Source organism: Schistocerca cancellata, chromosome 7 (assembly GCF_023864275.1).
Source record: "Schistocerca cancellata isolate TAMUIC-IGC-003103 chromosome 7, iqSchCanc2.1, whole genome shotgun sequence".
NCBI classification, from domain to species: Eukaryota; Metazoa; Arthropoda; class Insecta; order Orthoptera; family Acrididae; genus Schistocerca; species Schistocerca cancellata.
Genome location: NC_064632.1, coordinates 212,976,386 through 212,994,304, shown reverse-complemented (window position 1 = coordinate 212,994,304; position 17,919 = coordinate 212,976,386). Strand labels below are relative to the sequence as shown.

Below are 17,919 nucleotides of genomic sequence, written 5' to 3'. Positions count from 1 at the left end.
AAGCTGCACTTTGTGCTTAAATTAAATTTGCTAACTCAGTCCAATCTGGCATTTCTCTGCTGATTCTCATAGCCATAGCGGGTTCTTGAGTTTCTTCTACTTGTTTCATGTTAGCAATATCCTTATGAGCTTTAGATCTAGTAGTCATTTAAAAACTTCACTATAAGTATGACAACTACACTGATACAATTCACTCAACAGTTTATCCAACACTCCAACAATAAAGTACTGTTTTACGTTCACCCAATGTAGAGTTTAGGCTGTGTCAGCGAGTGGATGTAGAATCAACACCAGTGAGTACCAACTGGGGCTGGTGGCGTCGGATGTACATTTCAGCTTCGACATCTGTGAGCGGATGTGGAAGCAGGTCAGCACCGATGAACAGCAACTGGTACTGGTGGCGTCAGATGTTCTTTACCACATCTGCGTCCTTGCAATGCGTGTGAGATCTGTTTACCCCCACAAAAAAATGGCTCTGAGCACTATGGGACTTAACAGCTGAGGTCATCAGTCCCCTAGAACTTAGAACTACTTAAACCTAACTAACCTAAGGACATCACACACATCCGTGCCCGAGGCAGGATTCGAACCCGCGACTGTAACGGTCTCGCAGTTCCAGACTGAAGTGCCTAGAACTGCTCGGCCACACCGGCTGGCTTACTCCCCACACCGGATCTTCTTAGTCGAATTGTTCTTGGCGTATCTCTTCTTAGTCTAATATGTCGAGACCTTCTCTCTTTTCTTTTAACATTATGACTTTCTTACATCTTCCATTTTGTTAAATTTATTAATTTTCTCCACTTGATTTTTAGGCTTAATCCAGTTTCTCATAATGGTTCTCTCATCTTGTTATACTCTGTTGCTATGGAAACACATAATATATTCTTATAAAATTCCTGTTTTCTTCTGTCCTGTCACAGTTGCCAAGTTCTAATACTTTGGACGACTTAAAGTGGTGAAGTATGTGTGTAAACTCCCACTTCTTTAACGATAAGACTTACTTGAGGTGGTCAGCCGACTTTCCTTGCTGGTTAGCTTGCTTCTGCAACCTCTTTTCTCTTCTTTGCTGAAGCATATTTGCTAGGAACAGGAATTTCTCAAGACTCTTTCTACTTATAAAAATAAGCAGATGTACGCAGTTTCTTTTGATTCACTCAACAATGTATATTTAAACATCTCTTATTCTCCACATAAACAAACACTGTCAAGTAAGTTTCCTCATGTAGCCAAAGGTTAGAAACAATGTTCACTTACACGTAATAGAGAGTTGGCTTAAAAACCAAGTCCATTCTCATCCTGAACCTGAATACATGTCTTATTCTCTCCAAGTCCAAGATGAGCATCCATTTATCAATATTTCAACTGTTCTTCCATTTTTTTTTCACTACAATAGTCAAAGTTTGTAGTCAAAGTTATAAAACAATATGGAACAACACAGAAGTTCCTTGAGTCTGCCGTGTTCTTTCATTAAACTTCCATGGTGCGACCGGCAAACAGTTGTCGGTGCTGTTTGTCACTGTCTCTACAGTCTTCTTACTACACACTTCAGACCTGCACACACAGACAGGTGATGCACAATTGATAAGCTCCCTCACAGTTATATTTAAAATATCGTTTGTTTGAGATGGTTGAAGGCTGAGGGGTTCTAGAATTTACGCGGAAATTCTCGAAACACTACAAGCCTTTTTTCATGCTTCATAAACCAAGTGTTAGCTATGATTAAATTATGCTCTGTGAAAAATTCTGCCAGGTGGACACCTCTTTCATTCTTTACCCCTAGTCCATATTCACCTATTACTTTTCATTCTCTTCCTTTTCCTGTTATCGAATTCCAAACTCCCATGACTACAAAATTGTCATGTCTCATAGCTATTTGATTAATTTCTTTTTCACATCATAAATTTCTTCAGACTCTCCATCATCTATGGAGCTAGTTGGCATATAAATGTATACTACTGTGGTCAGCATGGGCTTTGTGTCTATCTTGGCTACAATAACGCAATTCACTATGCTGTTTGTAGTAACTTATCCAGCCTCAGAGCTCAGTTAGTAGTACAAAATGTACCTGCTACCACACCCAGTTAGGTGGCTTGCAGAGTATGATGTAGATGTAGATGAAAACCAAATTGACTTTCATAAAGGGTGTTGTGGATACTGAGATGATTGACAATCAATTTCTACATGATTTTTTTCAAGAATTTGTAAAAAGATAGTTGAAAGGGACATTGGGTGATAGTTTGTGACATTACTTTTATCACCTTTTGTAAAAAGCCAGTGACAATTCCTTCTTTGGTAGATATATTAAAGAGCTTGCTTTTATGACAGTTTTTCAATATCTTACCAGAAATATTGTTCACACCAACAGATTTTTATTTTTAATCACTTAATTATGCTTCCGACTACATGTATGTAACAGTAGGTAAGGATATCAGTAGAGATCGTTTGCTGATAGCTCTTTGTAGAAAAGAGAACCTTTACAACCTACCTTCTCAGTACTGTTAAAAATGTTTATTCACTATTTCTCCAACCATTTTAGGTTTATTGATAATATTGTCTAATTTCTGTCTGTCTCATGCTCCCTGTTTTTCTGCCAGTTTCCTTCTTTATTAATTCCAAATTGTTTTTATTTTGTTTACTGACATCTTACTTTCAGATTTTATGTACATGTGCTTGGATTTATTTGTTACCTTCTTTAGGGTGCTACAATAAACTTTGTAGTGCTGCTGTTTCCTGGGGTCATTAAAAATTCTCAGAGAACTATATAGCATCCTCTTTGTTCTGCAGGACGTTTTTATTCCTGCAGTGAGCCATGTCATTTTGTCAGTGGCTATAAGGCTGTTATATACACACACACACACACAGCCTTATAGCTGCTGACAAAAAGACATGGTTCACTGCAGGAAACCTATTTTTTGTGGGGTGGGGTGGGGTGGGGGGAGTAGCTTCAAAGAGAGAATGTACTGCTCTTCGGCTTTCATTTATTTAACTGAGTTATTATCCTTGCTCTTTTTTATCATAATTTTCTGTGTAATTTAGAGCTAGACTTTATCCATGTTTAGGTGCTAAAAACAATACTGTCATGTACTCCAACCTTATAAACAACAATTCTTACTTATCAAACAAAGGAAAGTCCAGCATGGACTACAAAAATGTGGAAAGGATAGATTACTACTCAGCAATAGATGAGGCGTTGAGTTGCAAACAGGCACAGCGGTGGTGGTGGAGGGGGCGGGGGGATCTTGTGATCAGGCCCTGAAGACCACACAATAGTACAATAGTCAATCAACTGCTATGTCACCCTCAATCATTCATCATTGGATGCAGTATGGAGTGGCATCAGGACAGCACATTGCACTTCTGGCTGTTGTCGAATTTTCAACTTAGAGCCACTACCTCTCAATAAGATAACTACTCAGTTGGCATCACAAAATGGAGTGCACCCTGGTCCAGTCCTCCCACCAAGGATAAATCCATGGCAATACCAGGAATTAAACCTGAGATCCTAGGATGAGGATCTGTCAGACTGACCACTGGACCATGGAGGTGGAAAAAATAAAAAAAGATTACTAAAAATATCATCTTTTGGTCAAAACCCTTCTCCTGAAGTAAAAAACAAACACACGCACAACTCACAAACACATTGCCACTGTCTCCATCTGCTGGGGCTTGACTATGAGAGGTTTGAATACTTGTGAAGCCTCGTTCAGAAACAGACCTCCTGTGCCTTGTCTCTCCAGTCATGTAGCTTCTCCCTTATATCCACTGTCAAGTCACAAAGGAGCACTCCTCAGTACCACCCAGGCCTGGAGCAATTGATCACATTCTCTGCCAGGCTTTTGATCACCTTTTGTCATGTTCCGAAATGAGTTATACTCCCATAACTCAACCTCACCCCTCCCACAGCAATATTCTGCCAGCCACTGAAACTGTGCAAAACCCTTGTCCATCCCTACTCCAGCTCTGCTCCCAAACCCCTTGCCTCATGGCTCATACCCCTGCAATAGATCTCCCATGCAAGATGTATCCCATATATCCTTTCATTACTGCATCGTCATTATCAAGTACTCCAGCCCTGCCATGTCATTACCAAGTACCCCAGTGCTGTTGTGACAATGCAAGCTGGGATAATTTTACTTCCCCTCTTGTTTTGCTATTTGCCTCCTTAAAATTCATTTTGTTCTTAACTAATTACCATTAACATACTTAGTATAATCTGCATTTTCATAAAAGAGAAAGGTTGGCTTTCAGTTTTAAAGAATATAACACAAGATCTAATTTTATGCTTAGTTTTATGTGTGTAATTGATTTTCTAATTTATTTCAACTATTCCTAGTTCTAATTTTGTGCTTAGTTTTATGTATGTAATTGATTTTCTAATTTATTTCGACTATTCCTAGTTAGTATCTTTCATTATAGAGCGAAAATAGTAATTGTTTTGTAACTTAAATTCTGTTGTTGACATATAAACAAATATAAATTCTGTACTAATTGTAAACACTTGGAAGACAAAATGCTAGTTGTCTTAAAGTATCTATTTGGCTCTATTTGAAAACATTTTAGCAAAGTCAGCTCTTAATTCCAAAGTAATAACCAGCTTTGTCAAAAGTATTGTTTACGTATCTATATTTGTTAATTTCACAATTTAAACAAATAATTCAGCCAACTCTGGTAGTAGAAGGAAGATGGAATTTTTCACTGTATTCAGTTAATTTAATGAGTTAAATTTTAATTGTAGTTTCTGTAAATTATACTTCAAACAGTGTGTAGTTTCTTTCAAGAACTGTGTACATTGTGGTTAGGTTTTTACTCATCACAGATGTTCAACAGTAAGCTATTGTAGCAGTATGTGGACGGTTCTTCTCCTAACTATTATTGAGGCTTATGGAAAGTTAAACAATAGTGCACTGGCCATATATAACTCTGTATTGTTGTGGGGTTGTGAAAAGTTAAAGAAAAAGACTGTGAAACGCAACTGTGCCTCTGGGGGCTACATCATTCAATGTGGTCATTGTTTACTTCGAAAACCCATTCTTCAGCCAGTGTAGCAATGCAGTATGTCGACACCAAGAACAAACAAATGAAGAAACAAAGTGGGCAAACCACTACTGTGCCACATCATTACCAAGTACCCCAATCCTATCACAGGGATCTTGCATCCCATCAAACGCAGGAATACGTATGAAAGGAGCCACATCATCTACAAACTAAGCTGCAACCACTGTATTTTCTACAATGGCATGACAACTTACAAGCCTTCTATCTGCATGAATGGCCACTTTCAAGCTGTGGCCAAGAGACAGCTGAACCACCCAGTTGCTGAACATGCAGCACAGTATGATTTACTTCCTTTTAAGATTACTTCACTGCCTGTGCCACCTGAATTCTTTCTACCAGCACAAGCTTTTCTGAATTGTACATGTGGGAACTCTCTTTATGATATATCCTATGTTTCCATAAGCCCCCTGGCCTCAATTTTCGCTAGGCTCTGTCCACCCATCTGTCCTCTTCCCTACTCTCACTCCAGCACTACACATTCCTTCTATCCCACCAATGCACCCACAAGTCTCTTTTGCTTCTACTTCATTTCTCTCTCCCTCACACACTCCCCCCTTCCCGCCTCCCAGCACACCTCCTTCTTACATGCACCACCACCCCTGCAGACTGCAGCTCAGCCATAGTCAGGCCCTAGTGCCTGGAGACAGTGAGCCATGCTTTTGTGAATGTGTGTGTGTTTTCTACTTCGGAAGAAGGACTTGGTCCAAAAGATGAAATACTTTAGCAGCCTTTTTCATTGTGCATGTCTGCAACTCAGTTCCTCCTCTATGTGGTGAGAAGCAATCTATCCTTTCTATACAGTCCTTACGAATGTAATCTGTCTAGGATTTCTCATGTAAAACATGTTCTAGTCATAGAATCTTGATTGTTTTTTGGAAGTCTTCTTTTTAAATTACATAACTATATTTTTTCCTTGCAGATCGATCACTTTGATCAGCAGTATGCCACAATAGAGAAAATGGATCCTACAGCAGTCTTTTCAGGATGGTTTCAGGTTAATTTACAGCCGTTTAAAGAAACACTTCTCATTAATGTAAGTGAATGGAGCAAACTTCTCAAACAGCACCTGGAAAATCATGTTATTAACAGGTAAATATTTTTTTATCCAACAGAATATCTTAATGAAGTGTAGGAGTTCTGAAAATGAATTTAAAGTATTACCCAGAAGCAAGTTATTCATGCAGCTGTAGATCTGCTTTTGTTTTTAAAGTAAGATCATGACACACAACCCATATTTGTCGTTATTAAAACAGAAAAATAGGTTATCATGAAGGACTTGTTTTCCTGTATTTTCTTGTGTGTCCTGTTCATTGTGTCTAGACAACAAAACAATGCAATTTTTGCAGTTCTCTTTAGTATATTTTTGTATTGCAACATTTTCTTTTTGATGAAATGGTTTTTCATTTCAAAAACGTCTGCATTGTGCTTTTACAGCCAGCTACATAATGTAGCACTTACGAGTAATATTGAATATGTTGCACTAGCCTTTGTAATATTTTTTGTCTTATGTACATTGAAATGTGTGGTATCTGATATGCTCTGGAGCACTAACATGATTGTAGTCAGTTAAAATGATGCTTTCCTAAGAACCTTAAATTTCACCATTCTTGAACTTCACAGAACTGGGTCTGTGTTGAAATCTGCAGAAGTCCAAATTTTTCCAACTACATCTTGAGTGTCTTTACCACACTATCTCATGACAGGGCGTTTGATCCATGGAGAGTCTTGTCAGGGCGGTTATGAGCCTGCCGCAACTCTTTTTGTTACAAGAACTGCAGGCTTTCATGGGTAAAATTGCCAATTACCACTGGTTCATTCCCAGGACATCCACCATTATACATCCTGTATATCTCCTTCTCCGCAAGGATGCTTCCTTTGTCTGGTCTCCAGTGTGTGACAAGGCCTTCACCATACTGCAGGAACACTCCAGGTCAGCACTTGGCTAGGTGCTTTTGATCTTGACAAACAATTACTTTTGGCTACAGATGCCTCACAGTATGCTGTGGGGACAGTCCTTGCCAAATGGAATGCAGATGGCTCAGAGCAGCCACTGATGTTTGTATTCTAAACTCTCAGTCTAAAACACATCCACAATTGTTTTCATGGTTGTCATCAAATTCCAACTAATTGTGGACAACAAGCCATAAGTTTTGTTATTTAGTCAATCCACCCAGATCCCCAATAAGGTGGCCCATGGGTTGGCATGTGTTTTCATTTTGACATCTCCTCCCAACAAGCGGTAGATGTGTTTCCAATCAATAGTGGAAGAGTCACAAAGGTAACAGCGTCTGACCCCTTCCTCAAGCAGGTAGTCCACTTCATCCAGTAGAGTTGACGCAGACGCTGAAAAGACGAGCCTATCCTTGGCTCAAGATGGTGCAGTTTGGACAAAATATGCCATTCCTGTGGTTCCTGTGGGAGAGAAAAAGTATCTTACCAGTTTTGTTGGTTGGTTGGTTGGTTGGTTTGAGGAAGGAGACCAGACAGCGTGGTCATCGGTTTCATCGGATTAGGGAAGGATTGGGAAGGAAGTTGGCCGTGCCCTTTCAGAGGAACCGTCCTGGCATTTGCCTGGAGTGATTTAGGGAAATCAAGGAAAACCTAAATCAGGATGGCCGGACACGGGATTGAACCATCGTCCGCCCGAATGCGAGTCCAGTGTCTAACCACTGCGCCACCCCGCTCGGTCACCAGTTTTGTTGATTTGTCCTTGCTGGTGTAACCTGAAAAAGAGAAAGACACACTCTGATGGGGGATTAGTAAGACTTAATCCCTCAGCAGGTCAGGCCAATGTGTGGTTGGCCTGTGATGAGTTGTTGACGCAGTCCATGGATGAGCCGGTTGTGGAAGTATCCCGCTTTCTTGTAGAATTTCTTGGTGATGGCATGAAACCTCACTTGGAGAGGCAGGATCCCAGTGTCCTCGCGGAGTTGGTGCGTCGAGAAGCACCTCAGAAGATGCATAGCAGTCTTCAGGGCACGGTTCTGTATCCGCTGCAAAGTCACAATGTGAGCATCTGTGGCTTTCCCCCAGACCACGGCCCCATACTCTAACAGTGGGCGGACCAAAGTTAGGCGTAGCATGATGCCGTGTTGCGGTGGCAATGACGACTGTGGGTTTAGCAGCGGATACAGGGCACGAAGGCGTCCTATTGTTCTCCCTTTCACATCACGGATGTGATGCTTCCAGGTGAGCCTGTGGTGTACATCTACATCTACATCTACATGATTACTCTGCAGTTCACATTTAAGTGCTTGGCAGAGGGTTCATCGAACCGCAATCATACTATCTCTCTACCATTCCACTCCCGAACAGCGCGGGGGAAAAACGAACACCTAAACTTTTCTGTTCGAGCTCTGATTTCTCTTATTTTATTTTGATGATCATGCCTACCTATGTAGGTTGGGCTCAACAAAATATTTTCGCATTCAGAAGAGAAAGTTGGTGACTGAAATTTCGTAAATAGATCTCGCCGTGATGAAAAACGTCTTTGCTTTAATGACTTCCATCCCAACTCGTGTATCATATCTGCCACAATCTCTCCCCTATTACGTGATAATACAAAACGAGCTGCCTATTTTGCACCCTTTCGATGTCCTCCATCAATCCCACCTGGTAAGGATCCCACACCACGCAGCAATATTCTAACAGAGGATAAACGAGTGTAGTGTAAGCTGTCTCTTTAGTGTACTTGTTGCATCTTCTAAGTGTCCAGCCAATGAAATGCAAACTTTGGCTCTCCTTCCCCACAATATTATCTATGTGGTCTTTCCAACTGAAGTTGTTCGTAATTTTAACACCCAGGTACTTAGTTGAATTGACATCCTTGAGAATTGTACTATTTATCAAGTAATCGAATTTCAACGGATTTCTTTTGGAACTCAAGTGGATCACCTCACACTTTTTGTTATTTAGCGTCAACTGTCACCTGCCACACCATACAGCAATCTTTTCTACATCGCTCTGCAACTGATACTGGTCTTCGGATGACCTTATTAGACGTAAATTACAGCATCATCTACGAACAACCTAAGAGAACTGCTCAGATTGTCACCCAGGTCATTTATATAGATCAGGAACAGCAGAGGTCCCAGAACGCTTCCCTGGGGAACACCTGATATCACTTCAGTTTTACTCGATGATTTGCCGTCTATTACTACGAACTGTGACCCTCCTGACAGGAAATCACGAATCCAGTCGCACAACTGAGACGATACCCCATAGGCCCGCAGCCTGATTAGAAGTAGCTTGTGAGGAACTGTGTCAAAAGCTTTCCGGAAATCTAGAAATACGGAATCAACTTGAGATCCCCTGTCGATAGTGGCCATTACTTCGTGCGAATAAAGAGCTAGCTGCATTGCACAAGAATGATGTTTTCTGAAACCATGCTGATTATGTGTCAATAGATCATTCCCTTCAAGGTGATTCATAATGTTTGAATACAGTATATGCTCCAAAACCCTACTGCAGACCGACATCAATGATATAGGTCTGTAGTTCGATGGATTACTCCTACTACCCTTCTTAAACACTGGTGCGACCTGCGCAATTTTCCAATCCTTAGATACAGATCTATCGGTGAGTGAGTGGTTGTATATGATTGCTAAGTAGGGAGCTATTGTATCAGCGTAATCTGAAAGGAACCTAATCGGTATACAATCTGGACCTGAAGAGTTGCCCTTATCAAGCGATTTGAGTTGCTTCGCAACCCCTAAGGTACCTACTGCTAAGAAACTCATGCTAGCAGCTGTTTGTGTTCCAAATTCTGGAATATTCAATTCATCTTCCCTGGTGAAGGAATTTCGGAAAACCGCGTTCAATAATTCCGCTTTAGCGGGACAGCCGTCGGTAACAGTACCATCGGCACTGCGCAGCGGTGGTATTGACTGCGTCTTGCCGCTTCTTTACTTTACATACGACCAGAATTTCTTCGGATTTTCTACCAAATTTTGAGACAATGTTTCATTGTGGAACCTATTAAGGCATCTCGCATTGAAGTCCGTGCCAAATTTCGCGCGTCTGTAAATTTTAGCCAATCTTCGGGATTTCGCGTGCTTCTGAATTTCGCATGCTTTTTCCGTCGCCTCTGCAACAGCGTTCGGACCTGTTTCGTGTACCATGGGGGATCAGTTCCATCTCTTACCAATTTATGAGGTATGAATCTCTCAATTGCTGTTGCTGCTATATCTTTGAATTTGAGCACATTTGCATAGTCAGTTCAGAAGGAATGGAGATTGTCTCTTAGGAAGGCTTCTAGTGACACCTTATCCACTTTTTTAAATAAAATTATTTTGCGTTTGTTTCTGGTGGATTTGGAAGAAACGGTATTGAACCTAGCTACAACGACCTTGTGATCACTAATCCCTGTTTCAGTCATGATGCTCTTATTAGCTCTGGATTGTTTGTGGCTAAGAGGTAAGTGTGTTTTCGCAACCATTTACAATTCGCATGGGTTCGTGGACTAACTGCTCGAAATAATTTTCAGAGAAAGCATTTAGGACAATCTCGGAAGATGTTTTCTGCCTACCACCAGTTTTGAACAAGTATTTCTGCCAACATATCGAGGGAAGGTTGAAGTCCCCATTAACTATAACCATATGAGTGGGGTATTTATTTGTTACGAGACTCAAATTTTCTCTGAACTGTTCAGCAACTATATCATCGGAGTCTGGGGGTCAGTAGAAGGAGCCAATTATTAACTTAGTTCGGCAGTTAAGTATAACCTCCACCCATACCAATTTGCACGGAGTATCTGCTTCGACTTCACTACAAGATAAACAACTACTGACAGACACAAACACTACACCACCAATTCTGCCTAATCTATCTTTCCTGAACACTGTCTGAGACTTTGTAAAAATTTCTGCAGAACTTATTTCAGGCTTTAGCCAGCTTTCTGTACCTATAACAATTTCAACTTCTGTGCTTTCTATTAGCGCTTGAAGCTCAGGGACTTTCCCAGCACAACTACAACAATTTATAACTACAATTCCGACTGTTCCTTGATCCAAAGCACATCTTGTATTTGCCATGCACCCTTTGAGATTGCAGCCCACTTTGTACTTTCCCGAGGCCTTCTAAAGTAAAAAACTGCCCAATCCATGCCACACAGCCTCCGCTACCCATGTAGCCACCAGCTGAGTGTAGTGAACTCCTGACCTATTCAGTGGAACCTGAAACCCCACCACCCTATGGCGCAAGTCAAGGAATCTGGTATTTCGCTGTCCCACTCCATGGGATAGGTTCTCCCAAGATTTCGACTGGTGTAAGCCCTGGCAGCAGAAGTCTTTGGGTGAAGACAACTGCCTGGCTCTTCGTGGCATTGAATTTCAGCCGCCATTTTGTTTCCCATGAGCCCAAGGCATCGCAGCCACATTGGAAGCGGTTTCTCAGCACTTGGGCATTCATGCTGCAAGTGAACAGGGCCGTATCATCTGCGTATAGCGGCAGTTCAACTCCTGCCACTTTCGGGGCATCGGCAGTGTACAGGGAGTACAGTGAGGGGCCAAGGACCGACCCCTGCGGCACTCCTGCACGTATCTTCCGGTCTGTGGACGTACCGTCATCAGCACTCACGTGGAAGGTTTGTTCAGACAGGTACGACCGCAGTAGCATCATGTGGGGCGTTGGTATCCCTTGTTCAAAAAGTTTGAACTCGAGAACGTCATGACACACTGTGTCAGACACTCGGGAGACGTCGGGGAACACTGCCCCAAGGTATTCCCTTGTCTCCAGTGCCCTCATCACCTGTTCTATCACCCGCAGAAGCTAGTGGGAAGTGGCATGTTCGTTCTTCTCGAAACCCGAACTGCTCATCTGGGATGATGCCCTCCTGGGTGACATGTCGCATCAGTCTTCTCACGTACAGCCTCTCAAAAACCTTCAAGAGGGACGGGAGCAGGCTGAGGGGTCGGTAGCTGGATGCCTGGCGTGGGTCCTTGCCGGATTTCAGAATCGCCACAACCTCCACATGTTTCCATGCAGAGGGGTTCCAGTAGGGTTAATCTTCTTGTCCTCCAGGCTGTGTTTCTGATCTGCTTTATAAATACTTTGTTTTGTGCCATAGTCTCTTGGTCTTAGATGAGGTCCTCTTCCTCTCCGCAGGTGTCACAGCTCCCAGGGTGGTTATTCCCAGGCTTTTGTGGCGGGAGGTTTTACAGCTGTTACATGAGGATCACTGGGGTGTTTTCTGCAGCAAAGTCTTGGCTTGCAGACATATTTACTGGCCCAGCACTGAGCAGGAGCTGGAACATTTGGTTGCTGCATGTCCCCAACGTGTTAGTCAACAGGCAGCTCTCAAGGCTTTGTTCTCCCCATGACCTCCAGCAACCCAGTACTGGGAGTGCATCCATGTGGACTTTGTGGATCCATTTATGGATGTGTTTTGGCTGATAGTCATTGATGTGTTTTCACATTTACCAATGTTCCTTAGACACTACCGAAGTCGCTATTCATGCACTCTCAGAATTTTTTTTCTGTGGAAGGTCTCCTGGTTACTTGCCTTTCTGACAATGCGCCTCAATTTCTTTCGTAGGCATTTCACAATTTCTGTGTCTGGTTAGGCTCCCCTCCGTTTCACCCCCAGTCTGATGGGGATGTCGAGCACATGGCACACATCTTTAAGACCCAGACAAAAAAATATTTGCAGGACTTCCCCGCAAGGGAGGCATTAGTTTTTTCTGACGACCTACCAGATGACTCCTATTGGTTCCTGTAACCTTACTGAGCTTCTCCACAGCTGCCAGCCAAGGACACTGCTCCAACTCCTCTGTCCAGGGTCCAGCTCACCATTGTATTCCATTGATCAAATTTTCTGCTGGGGTCAGCAGTCTAGACATGTGGGTTTGGTCAATGCCCACACTGGTTACCAGCAGCCATCATGTTTAAAGACAGTCACTGCATCTACACTGTCATGACTGGAAACTGAGAGGTCCGGGCACCATTTGATATCAGCTCTGTGTCTGGGTGGACCTCCCCACACCATCCATGACACCACCTGTGTTAGTGCCCCAGTTGCTGGGTGCCATCTATCTTTTGGTGCTCCAGCCTCCTCTTCCACCTGTGTCAGCACCTCCACCCAATGAGCCTATGACTTCGCAGCCTTTGGCTGCAACTCTGGTGGCCCTCCAACCAGTGCACAGGCTCCTCGCCATTCCAGTGTCACCTGTGTGACGTCAGTCTGTGGCAGAGTTGCCTCCACATCCCACACCACCACCGGACATCGCCAGGAATCCTGGCTTGGGCTGCCCATCGCTGGACCTGTTGTCTTAAATTCTAATGGCGGGAGAGGCACTTGTCACACTGGCCTCTTTTGCCTGTATTCTAAGGTCTGCAGCAACTATGAGTTGCTACCATCTCACTTCTGAAGCCTCTATGAACATGGATGCTATCTCCACATTGCAGTTGTCCACACTTTGCCCAAGGAATTAGCAATACTCCAACCCCAAAGGGGCAGGATGTAGAAGTGACCTGCACAGATTCCACACCTGAGATCCAGATGCACAGTTGTAAGGCATGTCGCTGAAGTCTGTAGTCACTTGAAGTATGAGAGGCTACTGCTTAAGAATGCATTCACAGGCTCTCCTCCTCTGTGCACTCTACCAGCCAGCTGACACCTTATAGAATCAGGCCCGGCCAGCCTCACCCTTAGTTATATATTAACATTTTGACTAGGATTATCGGAATAGTGGTGTAGCCACTCTGTGGCAGGTGTCTTCTTGTACAAGTTATTTCTAGATGTAATGAAGTGTTATGTCTGCCATTCTATCTGTGTTCTTGTTGTTAGAAAAGCTCTGACTTTATAAACTCGATATATTGAGCATGTCATACTTTTTATACTTGGAAAATTTGTTCAGTGTATTACTTTGAACACATTTCTGGCTAAGTGTTTTTATAATTGTTGTGAGGTATGGCTTGGTGGCTCAGTAAATAAGTGTCTGATAAACATATACAAATCCAGCAAGTCAATTTGAATTCAGACCTAGCGTTTTTCTGTCACTTATTACTTTTTGATCTCAAACAATGACCAGTGTAGATGAAAAATAACAAATTGCACTGTGGTTTGCAGTAGATGCTGAATTATAGGTCCTCCTATAAATATCTGGCTATGTTAGTTAGAAGGTTGCCAGAAGGCAAGGGTATACCACTTCCATTAGTACCATAACAAGTGAAGCAGTGTGATGTTCAAACTTTCGACTGAGGACAGCTTTACTGTTTTACAGCAGTTGTATACACTTTCTATGAGTTTAGATATAAGTGTTTGCATTTGTTTTTTTAGATTTGGCTGTGTTACTAGTAGTCAGTCTTACTGTAATACATTTTTCTATCTGATGTACATTGACATTATTAAATTCTTTACTTCCTTTCATTTATTTTAATGTGTTCAGCAATATATTCTGAAACCACATGCCAGTTGCACTAGGTGGATCTTAATGTCCTCTGGCTAGCACATGGTTATGTGTAGAGTCATGATTTACAAGACAAGAGAGTTTCTTGATGAAAAAGTTCTGTAGCCAAAGTAGGTTGTAAAGTGCATAAATAGGACACCTAAAAAGAATTTTTACACCTTTTATTAAAGCATTGAGGTGGTTACAACTTATTGATCTTTCTTATAAGTCTACAAATCTTATTAGGCACCTTACTTTATTATTAATAGTTACTACCTGCTTCATTTAATTCCCTACACTTTCATGACTGATTTCCATGTAGTGTTTCCTATTTGTTGCATAGGACTCATTAATATCATAACACTACTCTCTTATTCCAACATTATACAAAAGCAACACAATGAAAATCTTTTGTGAGCTGTGTAAGTGCCACAGGATGTTGACTGTCCTCTGAGTTCAGAACATAATCAATAAATCCAGTTATTGCCATTTTATTTGACCATCATTCCTCAAATCAGTTTTGGGATGGATGTTGTATTATATATTTTTTTGTTGTTTGTTTATTCTTATAATAATGTTTTTTTTTTTTTATGTTTGCTGTCTTGCTTAAATATTGGCTTTATGTAATATTCCCCAACAAAAGTAGGACATAGTGCAGACCAATCTATAATTTATTTCTATATCCAGTTAACTTCCATGTAATAGATAAGTTCCCCACGACAAATGGCTTGTACCGTCATGATTAGGTAAGAAAGGAAATGCGCAGTTTCACAAAATCATGAATACTGACTGAGCCACACTGTTCCTAGTGAATTACTGGTCAAACAATAACTAAGATTATCAGTAGCACAAAATATATGAGATGTACAATTCTTTTCTACAAATATTTTAGAACTAATCAAACAATAGAAAATCCAGGAAGGAATGTAACAATACCAGAGAAGGAAAGTTGCTACTCATCACCTAGCAGAGATGCTGAGTCATGATGGGCACAACAAAAAGATTCGCACAATTAAAGCTTTCTGCTATTAAGGCCTTTGTCAGCAGTAGACACACACACACACACACACACACACACACACACAGACACACACGTAAACGCAACTTGCACACATGTCTGCAGTCTCAGAGAGCTGAAACCACACTGTGAACAGCAGCACCAGTGCATGATGGGAGTGGCAACTGGGTGGGGTAAGGTGGAGGCTGGGGCAGGGAGAGGGGGGGGGGGATACTATGGTGGGAGTGGCGGACAGTGAAGTGTTGCAGTTTAGATGGAGGGCAGGAGAGAAAGTGCGGAGGCGGGAGGGGGTAAGTAGTGGACAGGAGAGAAATAAAAAGAAATTAAAAGACTGGGTGTGGTGGTGAAATGACAGCTGTGTAGTGCTAGAATGGAAACAGGGAGGGAGCTGGATGGGTGAGGCCAGTGAGTAATGAAGATTGAGGCCAGGAGGGTTACGGGAACATAGGATGTATTGCAGGGGAAGTTCCCACCTGCGCAATCCAGAAAGGCTGGTGTTGGTGGGAAGGATCCATATGGCACAGGCTGTGAAGCAGTCATTGAGATGAGGGATATCATGTTTGGCAGTGTGTTCGGCAACAGGGTGGTCCACTTGTTTTTTGGCCACAGTTCGTTGGTGGCCGTTCATGCGGACAGACAGCTTGTTGGCTGTTATGCCTACATAGAAAGCAGCACAGAGGTTGCAGCTTAGCTCGTAAATCACATGACTGGTTTCACAAGTAGCCCTACCTTTGATGGGATAGGTGATGTTAGTGACCGGACTGGAGTAGGTGGTGGTAGGAGGATGTATGAGACAGGTCTTGCATCTAGGTCTATTACAGGGTTATGAGCCATGAGGTAAGGGATTGGGAGCAGTGCTTGTGTAAGGATGGACTAGTATATAGTGTAGGTTCGGTGGATGGTGGAATACCACTGTAGGAAGGGGGGGAAGGATTGTGAGCAGGATATTTCTCAATTCAGGGCACTATCCTTCCCACCCTACTGTGGTATTCCACTGTCCACCGAACCTACACTACATACTCATCCATCCTTACACAACCGCTGCTCCCAGTCCCTTACCTCATAGCTCATACCCCTGTAATAGACCTAGATGCAAGACTTGTCCCATACATCCTCCAACCACCACCTACTCCAGTCCGGTCACTGACATCACCTATCCCATCAAAGGCAGGGCTATCTGGAAACCAGTCATGTGATTTACAAGCTAAGCTGCAACCTCTGTGCTGCATTCTTTGTAGGCATGACAACCAAAAAGTTGTCTGTGTGCATGAACGGCCACAGGCAAACTGCAGCCAAAAAACAAGTGGACCACCCTATTGCTGAACACGCTGCCAAACATGATATCCCTGAGCTCAATGACTGCTTCACAGCCTGTGGCATATGGATCCGTCCCACTAACACCAGCTTTTCTGAATTGCACAGGTGGGAACTTTCCCTGCAATACATCCTATGTTCCCGTAACCCTCCTGGCCTCAACCTTCGTTACTCACTGGCCTCACCCATCCAGCTCCCTCCCTGTCCCCATTCCAGCACTACACAGCTGTCATTTCGCGGCCACACCCAGTCTTTTAATTTCTTTTTATTTCTCTCCTTTCCTCTACTTACCCCCTCCCGCCTCTGCACTTTCTCTCCTGCCCTCCATAATCTGCTATATTTTATAACTTTTACACTACTGGCCATTAAAATTGCTACACCACAAAGATGATGTGCTACAGACACGAAATTTAACCTACAGGAAGAAGATGCTGTGATATGCAAATTATTAGCTTTTGAGAGCATTCACACATGGTTGGCGCTGGTGGCGACGCCTACTACATGCTGACATGAGGAAAGTTTCCAACCAATTTCTCATACACAAACAGCAGTTGACCGGTGTTGCCTGGTGAAACGTCATTGTGATGCCTCATGAAAGGAGGAGAAATGCGTACCGCCACGTTTCCGACTTTGATAAAGGTCGGATTGTAGCCTATCATGATTGCAGTTTATCATATCGTGACATTGCTGTTCACGTTGGTCGAGATCCGATTACTGTTAGCAGAATATGGAATTGGTGGGTACAGGAGGGTAACACGGAATGCCGTGCTGGATCCCAGCGGCCTCGTTTTGCTAGCAGTCGAGATGACAGGCATCTTATCCGCATGGCTGTAACAGATCGTGCAGCCACATCTCGGTCCCTGAGTCAACAGATGAGGACGTTTACAAGACAACAACCATCTGCACGAACAGTTTGATGATGTTTGCAGCACCATGGACTATCAGCTCGGAGACCATGGCTGCGGTTACCCTTGATGCTGCATCACAGACTGGAGTGCCTGCAATGGTGTACTCAACAACGAACCTGGCTGCACGAATGGCAAAACGTCATGTTTTCGGTTGAATCCACGTTCTGTTTGCAGCATCATGATTGTCTCATCCGTGTTTGGCGACATCGCGGTGAACGTACATTGGAAGTGTGTATTC

The 17,919-nt window shown here is 42.7% G+C and overlaps 1 protein-coding gene across 1 annotated transcript in view; it reads left to right on the top strand.

Moving 5' to 3' along the window:
* The window catches only part of LOC126092703 (dynein beta chain, ciliary-like), an 863,310-nt gene that overhangs the window by 340,625 nt on the left and 504,766 nt on the right, over nt 1-17,919 (top strand). The window contains 1 exon segment of the mRNA XM_049908426.1: nt 5,975-6,144. Within this exon segment, the coding sequence (XP_049764383.1) occupies nt 5,975-6,144 (170 nt within the window).